Source organism: Pyrus communis, chromosome 2 (assembly GCF_963583255.1).
Source record: "Pyrus communis chromosome 2, drPyrComm1.1, whole genome shotgun sequence".
NCBI lineage: Eukaryota > Viridiplantae > Streptophyta > Magnoliopsida > Rosales > Rosaceae > Pyrus > Pyrus communis.
The window spans coordinates 2,527,925-2,539,603 of NC_084804.1; the positions used below are offsets into that span (position 1 = coordinate 2,527,925).

General features: G+C 33.8%; 2 protein-coding genes across 2 annotated transcripts; both read right to left on the reverse strand.

Moving 5' to 3' along the window:
- Positions 1-455: 455 nt before the first annotated feature.
- LOC137726191 (alpha-galactosidase-like) lies at positions 456-3,262 on the reverse strand. Its single transcript, XM_068465074.1, has 12 exons — positions 3,017-3,262; positions 2,872-2,930; positions 2,388-2,444; positions 2,151-2,289; positions 1,998-2,073; positions 1,729-1,853; positions 1,501-1,584; positions 1,311-1,375; positions 1,135-1,217; positions 907-1,047; positions 658-798; positions 456-542 (listed from the first exon to the last, which is right to left on the reverse strand). The coding sequence occupies exons 1-12, from the start codon at positions 3,172-3,174 to the stop codon at positions 456-458; spliced, it is 1,215 nt and encodes a 404-aa protein (XP_068321175.1). The 5' UTR covers positions 3,175-3,262.
- A 5,458-nt stretch (positions 3,263-8,720) lies between these two features.
- On the reverse strand, positions 8,721-9,764 carry LOC137721990 (probable 2' cyclic ADP-D-ribose synthase BdTIR). Its single transcript, XM_068461003.1, has 2 exons — positions 9,283-9,764; positions 8,721-8,802 (listed from the first exon to the last, which is right to left on the reverse strand). The coding sequence occupies exons 1-2, from the start codon at positions 9,762-9,764 to the stop codon at positions 8,721-8,723; spliced, it is 564 nt and encodes a 187-aa protein (XP_068317104.1).
- Positions 9,765-11,679: the final 1,915 nt, after the last annotated feature.

Sequence of the window (11,679 nt, forward strand, 5' to 3'; positions counted from 1 at the left end):
TATTGCTACCACTAAAATATATCCATAGTGACTTTGTCCAATAAGTTTAACTTACTAAAAGCAATCGTAAGATTAATATGTATGTATATAATTGTTTGATTAGTCTTGCTTCCGTTAATAGTCAATTTAGTGAGAAATATTTTAAAAATCAAACTGTATATAAAATTAAAATTCATTACCTATATTTCAAAAATCAAATTATACAAATTTGTGTTTATGTTCCATGAGATTATATTATTTTTCCCTAAAATGGGGTCAGGTTTCTAAAAAGAGCTACGGAGAAATTCATTCAAGCAATCCCATGATTTCTCATTCAATTTACAAAATATATCTCAAGTCAAACCATAAAATTCAACATATATTTATTTATTTAATTGATTAAGTATTTGAAGATATTTGTCTTATATGGTATGGGCAATTGATTGAGTCATCTTATACTTTGTATTCCGGACTAATTAAGGAGTCAGGACATACATATTACAACCATGAGAAGCAACATTTGCAGTCAGACTAGTATGCTTGTTCCTCGAAACAAATGAGTGCTGCAAACAAAAAACATCAGGGTTTTCTGTCAGTGAGAACTAAGATATAATTCATCTATTTATAAGACATTAAAGTATGATACTAGAAAGAAATTTTTTAATGTGGCAATCCTACCGCCCATAAGTCTCTAACAATAACAGGTTTATCTGGCGAGAGTCCAATTTCCCTCCATGTCACAGTTATAGGAGCTAATGACCTGCCTCTATTCCACAACACTACCACGACTCTTTTCCTTGATAACGGTCCTGCCCACACCTGCATCAAATTGAAAGTCATCACATGCCTTGCAGCACAAGCATGATTAATCAGTAATCTAAATTGCTGAAGTGAAGGAAAAGGGCAGCATTTGCCATTGCAACATACTTCTAGGTCATCTTTGGATCGCAGTTTCCTCGCTTGAACTCCGAGTGAATCCTGATTAACATCAATAACCTCTTTGTTTCCGAGAATCTGAAGAGTTTCCTTGCTCGCAGATGGGATGTCACATCCGATAAGTAAAGGAGCCTGTTGCAGTCATAGATTTGGGATCATCAGTATATATAGGCAAGTCAAACCAACTGAAATTTATTAGAAAACGTGGAGAGTACATACTTTCATGACTGCCCAAATGCTAAAATGAGATTGGTACTCCTCTACACCCATCCCTCCGTTTCCCACTTCCAGCATGTCAGGATCTGTTACGATTACATTAAATTTAAAATAATTACCCAACAAATTTTTTTTAACAGAGATAAGAAAACAGGACAGTTAACAACATAAAAATTTACCATTCCACTTGCCAGGGCCTGCATATGTAGCCCAAATGTTGTTTTGGTCTGCAATTGACGTGATACTGAAATCATAACATTAATTAGATTAATTCAATGCAAACTAACAAAATGTTTCAGGGTTAGAATTCTCTGTCATATTAGGATTCAGCTTGAGATCTTGAAAGAAGAAAGGAACTTTCGATCGAACCTTTCCCAAGTGTCCTGAATGTCTCCCGTAGTTCTCCAAGCATTCCCATACTGACCAGCCCATTTCGCAGGATCCTCTTGTCCCCTTTAACAACATATTTCTCTTATCAATTTTTTGTTTGTCAAAACCAAACAGTTTTTAACATTCTAGTGATGCAAATAAATGTATTTTGGAAACAAATTTAAAGCGGAATATATACAATGATTTGATGAAGTACAAGTGACTTGCCATTCGCATATGGAGTACAGGATTGGCCTTCCAGTCTTTAGCAATGCAGAACTCATTATAGGATATCTGATTTGAGGTTTAGAACCATCATGGTTGCAGTTATCGTACTTCAAATAATCAACACCCTACAGCCAAATGCCCCAGTCAGCTCAAGTTCATCGTTTTTATCAAATTAGTTGTGTTGATGTTTCATCTAAACTAGAAAACAAAACAAACTACTCATCATAGCAAACTATATATGTTAATGCAGAATAGTATCAGACACAAACCCATTCAGCAAAGGTTCTAGCGTCTTGCTCTTCGTGCCCAAGCGAGCCTGGCATTTTCTTGCTGCAAGTGTAATAACTAAAAATGCAGAAAGATGAGAAATGAGACATCGAGTGCTATTTCAGATAAACAAAATTTTCGGAGGTAATTTTTACCCAGCATCAGAGTATATGCCGAGTTGCAAACCCCTTGCGTGAACATAATCAGCAAGTGCCTTGATTCCAGAAGGAAAAGTTGACGATTTTGCTATTAGGTTACCACTACTATCTCTGTTTCTTTCGGCCCAACAATCATCTGCTTTTTTAATTCACGTCAATATATCATACAATAACAAGCAAAAAGCACATCCAGAACCAAATTAACAAAGGAAATGATGTGAGGATGCTGCTGACCTAGATTGACATATTTGTATCCAAGTGCTGCCAAGCCAGTCGAAACAAGAGCATCCGCTGATAAATAGTCCAAAATTCAAACAAAACCGCAAAGGTTAATACCGAAATACTCTTTATAAGAAGCTTGGATTCACAATTTGGCTACTGGTAACTACTATAAACATAATATTATGAGATAGCTAGCAAACACCAGACCATGCAGGTCTTATATCAATGTAACACAACACAAAATGGTGCATCATGACTGAATTAGCAAGAAGGAAATATGGAAGTCTTGCTAAAGTAGTTCAACTTTTTTTGAGCCTCTTCGGCTATTGTCAATTGGCTATGGTTGGATACTCGTATTAAAATGAGCCAACTGATAAAACATATTACAAAAGCAAGTACTGGAACTGTACAATATATATACTATTGTGATATTGTGTATGTTGAAGAGAGAAAAATGATCGGAATGCAAATAAACAGTAGTCTGAAAGTACTTTACCAATGGTCTTCACTGTGGCTTCACTTATATTGCAGTGGAAGTGATTCCAACTGTTCCAACTGAATCCAATTTCCAAAAGTTAGCTTAACAAATTGAAAAAAAGGCATTTCCTTTTCACCTGAACTTTGAAAATTTGATATCTTACCCCATTGGAGGTGTACGAGCAACGCCATTGGCAATGAGGAACTGACCGTATTCTGCTTGATGGGTATTGTTCTTGAAGTTCAGAGCATCAATCACATTGAAAATACATGTGACAACAATGAGCTGAACAAAGAGTGCGCTCCTGCCTTTCCAATCCATTGTGGTGTCTGATCCAAGAGCTCTGAAGAGGATCAAGAAATGAGTTTGGGAAGAGTAGGAGTGAGGAGGGAATTTTGAGTGTGGCGGAAGTTTTAATGAGAAACCTACTAGATTCTCAGTAAGAAACAACATTATAATAAGCATGCTCCACAAATTTTCTTTAGGTTTCATACAAAATTTAATCAACAGGTAAATGTTGGGTTACATAACATATTCATATCTTATCTTCTAGACATTGTAATGCTATACATCAACTTACGACTTCGTTGCAGTATCAAACTTCTATCTCTTTTATCTATTAATTTATTTGTTAATTGTTAAAGTGACAGGCACGGCCACACTTTCTCACCAAACACAAAAATAATTATATGATTGTCCTATTTTACAAATGCTTTAGCTGTCATATTTTTTTATTTTTTTTTAAAGGAAACGACAGCTTTATTTTAATAAAACTCAATCACATGAGTGAGTATTGGATGACAACGTTGTATATAATATTATATTAGAAGGGTCCTCAAATTAAACTAGATCATTACCAATTGAAATGGGGTTAGATGTATATTTTATGTTTGCCTACTCATATAATTTTGTTTTGAGTGCACATATGAGTCATACTTGTAGACCAAGACAATGTGTCAATCTCATTAAACATAAATTCATATAATCTTTTTCTATAAAAAATAAATTACGCTTTGTTAAAAATAAACACTAGTGTACAAAAAACTAAAGCGCGAGGAGAAGAATCTATAAATGCATAACGAAACTAGTGGCTTGAAATAAAATAAAAAATAAAAAAACTGATCAAATGGTCCTAACAATTACTTTGTTTCTTCCTTTAAATTGTTTGGAGTTGTTTCAACAACTCTCCAAATGAATAGGGGAAAAATGGGAATTCTTATTGGACTATAAAATCGTTATATTGCACATCGCACTCATCCTTCAATTAGTACAAAATTATTATTTTGAAACAGAATGCTACTATTCAACCTCTATTTAGAGAGATGATTCTTTAGGTCATTAATAAATTGAGTCAAAATAGCATTATTTCTTTGAAAAATGTTATTAGCATTCCAAAAATCACATTCTACACTTTCTTATAAATGTATTTTTCTTTCTAATTATAGAAAGTTTAAAATGCCAAATAAGATTTTTAAAGTACTAATAACAATTTTTTCTTTTTAATGATGAGATCATCTTCGGATAGACGGGCCGAAAGTCCGAGCCATGATTTGTAGTGATGAGAATCATGACATCATCTCCGGACAGATGGACCCGGAAGTCCAAGCCATGAGAGAGAGAGAGAGAGATTAGGGTGTAGGTTTGTGTGTGCGATGGACTATTAAAATGGATGGTCGAAGTCCAAGCCGTGAGAGAGAGAGAGAGAGATTAGGATGTGGGTTTTGTGTGTGTGCTGGACTAGTAAAATGGACTAATGAAAACTACAAAATATAAATTAAATAGTTTGGATTTTTGAGTCCGTCTGGAAAGAGAGATCCTGAGTTGATTTCATTTCTTTTCTGGAATAACAGTTCGCAGAAAAAACATAAATGTGAAAAGAGGAGAGCCTGCCCTTGTGCAGACATTTTTCCTTTGTTTATGCTGGAGGCCCATATCACAATACGTACTTAACATATTAATTTCTCTTTGTTTAAAGCAAATGAAATTTCCACAGAAATAGAATACTACGTGCTTTAAAAAAATAATTTGTAGATGTCTTGTACATTTAAAAATCCTAATTTGGCAGGACAAAAAAAAATTGTTGAGAAGTTTCTTTTGGTTGGAAATGTATCGTGGTTAGAGTTGAAGAGGATGAAATTCCGGTGCAGTCAATTCAAATAGGTGAATTTTTCCAGACAACACAGTTATATATTTATCTTAATTTCTCCAGTAGTTACTGCTCCGTTGGGCGGCGGGCGGCGCTTCTGGGGTCCTTTTGCTTGTTAGGTATACTGCTCCGCTGGCCACTGATAGCTACTTGGTAATCACAGTATAAATTCTGTGCTATTTCTTCCGTATCTTAGTTTGGATGACATCTGCCCAACTTTTGTTTCTCACTGTAATAATGCTAAAATGTTGTTGCTGCCCCTAAAATATATCCATTGTGACTTTGTCCAATAAGTTTAACTGACTAAAAGCAATCGTAATATTAATATGTATGTATATAATTGTTTGATTAGTCTTGCTTTCGTTAATAGTCCTTAATCTAGCAAGAAATATTTCAAAAATCAAACTGTATATAAAATTAAAATGGGAAATTTTATTTGAACAATCTAACATTTTTACACTCAACTTACTATCTTCACCCATATTGTTTTATTAAAGAATTAATATATCTTTAAACCCAAATTTATTACCTAAACTATCCTCTCAAACCAATTCAAAATGTAAAATTATCTTTACACTCATTCCCTTTATAAAGGACTTGGATCCTCTCCTGAGCTAATGGAGGGGATCCTCCTCATCAATCATCCTGGGCCGTTGGATTTTTATCCAACGGCTACAAACAGGGGGATCCCTTTAAAGTTATAATGATTGTAGCCGTTGGATAAAAATCCAACGGCCCAGGATGATTGATAAGGATGATCCTCTCCATTAGCTCAGGAGAGGATCCAAATCCGTTTATAAAATAACATCTCCAATTAAATGTTTTGTTTTTTTTTCTTTCAAAGAGGCGTCATTTGCCCCTCTATAATTGCATATGCCATATAGGACTATCTAGCATTTCCATGGCTGCTTTTTTTTCTACCACAACCCATCCATGGACTTGGGATCCAAGATATCATTCCATGGAATTGAATTTTCCAAGAGAATGTTATGCAAGCTCCAGTTCAGTCCTTTTTAAATCGAGCATTTTCATGTACTTTTTAAGAAACTTTGAAGTGACATAGGGCTGAGTGTTTTGCTGCTATATTAATAAACAAATTGGAGCTATTTCGAATAACAAAGGTGCGAGACATGCCACCCGCTAGTTCATGGTTAAGGTTGAGCAATCTTTATTTGCACCAAGAATCCAGTTTTATGTCTTTGTAGTACTAATCAAAAGTCCTTGCACTGATGTTTTGGGGCGCATACAGATAGCAAGAAAAACAAATACAATATAATACGGGAAGTGTTATTGGCACTCCAAAAATCTCATTCTACACTCCTCACAAGTGTATTTTTCTTTCCAAATATAGAAAGTTTGGAGTGTGGAATGAGATTTTTGGAGTGCCAATAACAAGTCCCTATAATATAAAAAGTATGAAATTTAATCCAAGGAAGAAGCAAACAAACAAAATATCCATCAATCGAGTCATACCTTAGCTGGAGGATTAAAAACTTCAAAATCACCATCCATCAATACAAAAGCTTGTTTTTCTCTATTAGAGCTATTAGGGTCTTAGTCAGATAAACAAAAGGTGATGCTAGGGTTTAATTATAGTATGTAGGTCTATTGATAAATTTAATTTTTATTATTAATTTCATTTGTACTTAATAGTAATTATGCAATAGGATAAATTAGACAATAAACATTTAAAATTTAAGTTGGATATAGAAAAAGGTTAGATGAGTTTAAATAAAATTTCCCAATTAAAATTCATTACCCACATGGTCTTGAAGATTTGAGTTACTTGACTTTCTTTGTGTTTTCTTGCCGTTTTCAGAGAATTTTCACACGTTTTGGTTGAGTAAATTGAAATAAATTGTTATTGAAAAGACTACCATCCCACATTTTTATACACATGTCAAAGTCCAAAAATGTTATTCTTATCACCTAGTTGTACCATCTTTCTAATAGAAATGGAACCCACATGTGTAGGCAGGTCCTATCTCTATTAGAGAGATGCTACAAATAGATGGTAAGTATAGTATTACTCATTAAAGTCTGGATCTGCATGACTTGTAATCGCACATGAAAAATGCTAAGGAGGCTATTCTAAAGTGAGACTATTCATGGACACTGTCATCTCACAATTTCACGTTAATTTATGTGTTAACATTATAAAATATGCTGTAAAAAACATAAGGTAATAAAAAGTTTATAAAAAGTCTCACTTTTAATAATCTCCTTTTAACATTTCTCATCACACATTTCTTAACTAGCCAGTTGGGAACAAAAAAAGGTTGTTGGAAACCACATAATGTTTTTAGACCATATTTTGTAAATCACATAATGTGGCGATTGATAGTTATGAGAGATTTTTCAGTGTGCCATATTGCCCGAACACCAAGTGTCATAATATAATTTGTGGGAAACTTGAAAAAAAGATTCCAACAAATTGTATTTTGACACTTAGTGTACTTGATCGTGGTTCTAGCACACTAAAAATTTTCTCCATGGTTAGTATACCTTGTTTAGTGATTTAGACAACAAATCCAATCATCAAAACGCCACATCATGTGGCATACAAAATATAGTTTAAGTAAATGGTCTCTTTAGCATCATCAAATAATTTATATTATTTGCAAGCCAACAACAACATAGTCAATTTGCAAGAATGATTTTTCTCCTTTTCTTGGTATTATGAGGAGTAAAGTTTATTTTCCCCTTGACCAGGTGTAACTTCTTTTTTCGTTATCCAATAATGTACCCCTCGTATCGTCGAGATTTTCTAAAAATAAATAAAATAAATAAATGCAAGAATGAAAAATTAATATCAAACAAACCACAAGAGCTGTTATTGACATACTTCAGAATGTTCATCATGCACTCTACCATATCTCTTATACTTTTTCTATAAAGGACGAGCTCGTAATGACTGAATTTTTCTTTCATGCATGTGTTCAACAAAACATGAGTGCATGATGGCTTATTTTTAAATAAACAGTCCCATAACCAAAATCTCATGTAAAATGTCATTTCACGACAATGCATCTCAGTCTCGGATGCAGTACTTCTAACGTTTAATATGCAGTCTGATCTTGGTCCTTTTTATGTCATCTCCCATCAAGATTTCTTTGGATGAAACCGTTTGCTATGCTGATCATAACCAATTTTACTATATATTTGAGTTCAATTAGTTTGCGCACATTGTCTACAAAACTCCTGTTTCTATCAATCCATTTACGATGTTACATTGTCTAAAAAACTCCCGTTTCTATCAATTGATTTACAATGTTACTATATTTTGTTTCTTTATCTTCTTTTTCTCTCTCAAACATGTAGAAAAGATAGGATTGGATCAATGTAGCAAGATGATGTAGCAAGATGAAAAGGAAATTAACAATTAGGATATAAGGAATTGAACTTCACATTCTTTTTTAAGGAAGCACAAATTTGTTACAATTACAGTACATCTTTAATTACAATATATGGGTAAAGATGTTTACCATTTATTGTATCATAACCAAAGAAGGACAAATCTACAGTGTTAGAAACTTAGAAGATATTCTTTATTAATGATCTCCTATACAAAAGAATCAATAAATTTGTAATAAAAAAACAAATAAATAAATGTGTGTGTATTTTATAATTTTTAAGTGTTATATTTTTCTTGTGAAATTGTCAAGCAATCAAGTGATTGTGTGTGTCATATTAACATTGATCCTGCACATGGTATTTACGATCAGTACGCTCCTTCTTCTTCCACCTCCACCAAGTTCTGCAGCACTGCATCAGAAGCTTCTCTTAGGAACTCCGACCAATCCCTAAAACACCCAAAACATCACGAAGTTAGCAAAAATCGATCTTAGTGTTTGATCAAATAAACCTAGTACATCTTTCGATAACAATTATATGCGATTAGGTTTTGCTTTAAAGGGTTTAGGTGTTATGCCGACTTTTTTCTTCTAATTTTTTTGGTGGCTCCAAGAAGGATCAGGTTTATGTCCTCCACTTTTTTATATAATTTTTTTCTTGCGTTCTGAGGAGTATTCCCTAACTAAGTGTAACTTTTTTTTCGTATCAATGAAGTTTTCTCATACGGCCGAGATTTCTCTTAAACAAAACTAGGTATAGAGTCTATAGACAAAGAAAGTTTATATGAAACCCATGCAAGCACGCACTTACAGGCACTTTCCAAGCACTTAGTTAGTTCTATATATATTTTATAACTTTATTATATGATCTTATTTAAGAAAAATGGTAATCTAATTATTCCTTAATTATGATATATAAGATATACGTACCCTTTAGAGGAGTCGAAAGTGAGTCCAACCGTGTACTTAGCTTCTTCAAGTGCCCAACTGAACCTTTGTAGCTCAACTGCGGAGCAAGTTCCATTGTCCCTGACCCTAAGATGAGACGGCTTCACATTGCAGAAAACTGGTATCACCCTCTTCTTAGATTCCATGAGCAGAGCCAACTCATGGAGACAAAAGTAAGATTCGCAATAATGAGGTGAAAACACGGCAACCCCCACCTTACATTTGTGGATCGCCGCGTCAATTTTGTCAAACAACTTATCCCCAGGTTTCATGTTCTTGCTGTCCAAGAAAGGATGCAAGTTGAGCCTTGAGAAATGGTAAAAGAGCAACCCAGCCACGGTTCTCTTGGTGTCGATCCCACGGTGATTAATGAACACGTCACATGGCGGGCGTGATTTAACGGTTAGAAATTGGTTGCTTCCCTGGCGGAGGAAATTGCGAACCAAAGCTGGCGAACGCTGCATGGCTCCTTGAAGAAGCTAACCAAAAAATGATGAGATATGAATGAGATATGGTTCTTATGTACTTTTCGTTTCGGCTAAGGGTTGTGGTTTTTGTTGTGAATTCCTAAGGGTTATGATTTTGTTTGTGGGTGTGTGAGAGAGCTATATGGACCGACAGGGCGTAGCTTATTTATATAGGTTCGGAGAGGGTTTGATTTTGATTTTGGCGGTCCAGATTCAAGGCAAAAATTCCAAGTTTTAGGATTGGACTCGAGAAAATACCTGGTAGTTATTCTGACAAGACACAGAAAATAGGAGTAAGCACGAACGCGAACCTTGAAACCCTTGAAAATCTTGACTATCTAGGCTTATTAGAACAGTATACACCTTCAAACACGTCATTAAATATTTTGTGTTCTGTTTACTGGGTCACTCGATGATATATTTGCATGGTTTTTGTATAAACATTAAAATTTTGCCAATACATATAAAACCGCATGGACAATTTTTGTTTTTAGGAAAATCTTTCACTCTCACACACGGACCCCTTACAAACTTTTGAAACTCTTAGGAGTTTAAGATACTCAAGATTTAATGGAAATAAGATTAGAGATAAAGTAACAATAGCTTGTTATCTAATAGTACATAGAGTTTTTATCAAAAGTGGTCTCTAAAATTGACTCACTCCATCAAAATGGTTTCTGAAATATAAAATCGATAAATGTTGTCCTTGAATATCGATGCCGTAAATCAATCTCGTTCTTTCGTTATAATTTGTTATAATCTTTTATTAGTGTGCTGATATGACTCATAAGCGATACCCACTTTTCTAAACTATAAAACATATGAAACAGTGAGTTTGTTGTAGAGTTGTCTCTATTACAATAAAATATTATTACTTTGGTAAAATATAATAATAATAAAATGGAACGTGTTTGAAATTCAAAGAATGAGGAACCTATGTGTCTTGTACTCATTGTAAAAAAAAAAAAAAGGAATAAAATGGCCTTAAATTCATGCATATATAGCACGCACCACATTATTATATATCTCATACTTTTTAGACGACAAATTCTTATTTCTTGTAAAGCAGCTTGTTGGCACTTTATGAAAATTAAAAGTTCGTCCACAAACTAAACTTTTAAAGCCAGCCACACAGCCAATGTGAATATATAACTTGCTCCTCCATAAAAACGAAATTTTAAGATGTTTATGTCTTTAAAAGTCGGCTTTTTTTTTTTTCCGGCTAAAATAGTTTTTGATTTTGTCTACCGTAAATTATTTTAATTATTTCGTGAAAATTTGTCAATATTCTAGTTAAATTTTCACTTGAACGACCACGTGATCATATTTTTAAGTGTATTATTGTTAAACAAACCTCTTCACTTAACGAGTATATTAATAATTTTTCATAGAATGACCAAAATGATTTACTGTAAACAAACTCCATAACCATTTATATCGATTTTCATTATCACTGATTAAAGTAAAGAATAGCAATTTCAAAGATTTTAACTAAAAAGCCTTAAAAGTAATTCCAAGGGTTCCACACATGCAATAAATTAACATGAATTTAAAGCAAATGAAGCTCCTGGGACATTGACTGTCAGTACAGGTAGGAAGGAAATTATTTATGCATGTGACGGCTGGGAACAGCTGGATATTATTCTGGAATCTTTTGGAAACTAATTAAGGTTAGATCAATTAGCATATAATTACGTAGTAAACTCCTCGTGCTCTATGTCAATTACTCAATAATGGATGTGTTATTTGAAATTGGCTTCCGACGAAACTTCAAATTAAAAGTTCACCAATATGAGCTTTGAATGCAGCACCGGCCTTGAGAAATTACATATGCATTTTATACTGTTGGGTTGGTGTCTCCCAGCAGGTTACTTCTAAATCCTTTTAACGAAGGATAAGATTTACACTAAGT

Coding starts and splice junctions, on each gene's coding strand:
- LOC137726191 (XM_068465074.1), bottom strand. CDS start 3,174: ATGGATTGGAAAGGCAGGAGCGCACTCTTTGTTCAGCTCATTGTTGTC. Junction 2,290..2,387: donor ATACAAATATGTCAATCTAG/GTCAGCAGCATC, acceptor TTAAAAAAGCAG/ATGATTGTTGGGCCGAAAGA. Junction 1,854..1,997: donor CTAGAACCTTTGCTGAATGG/GTTTGTGTCTGA, acceptor ATTTGGCTGTAG/GGTGTTGATTATTTGAAGTA.
- LOC137721990 (XM_068461003.1), bottom strand. CDS start 9,764: ATGCAGCGTTCGCCAGCTTTGGTTCGCAATTTCCTCCGCCAGGGAAGC. Junction 8,803..9,282: donor ACTTTCGACTCCTCTAAAGG/GTACGTATATCT, acceptor TGGGTGTTTTAG/GGATTGGTCGGAGTTCCTAA.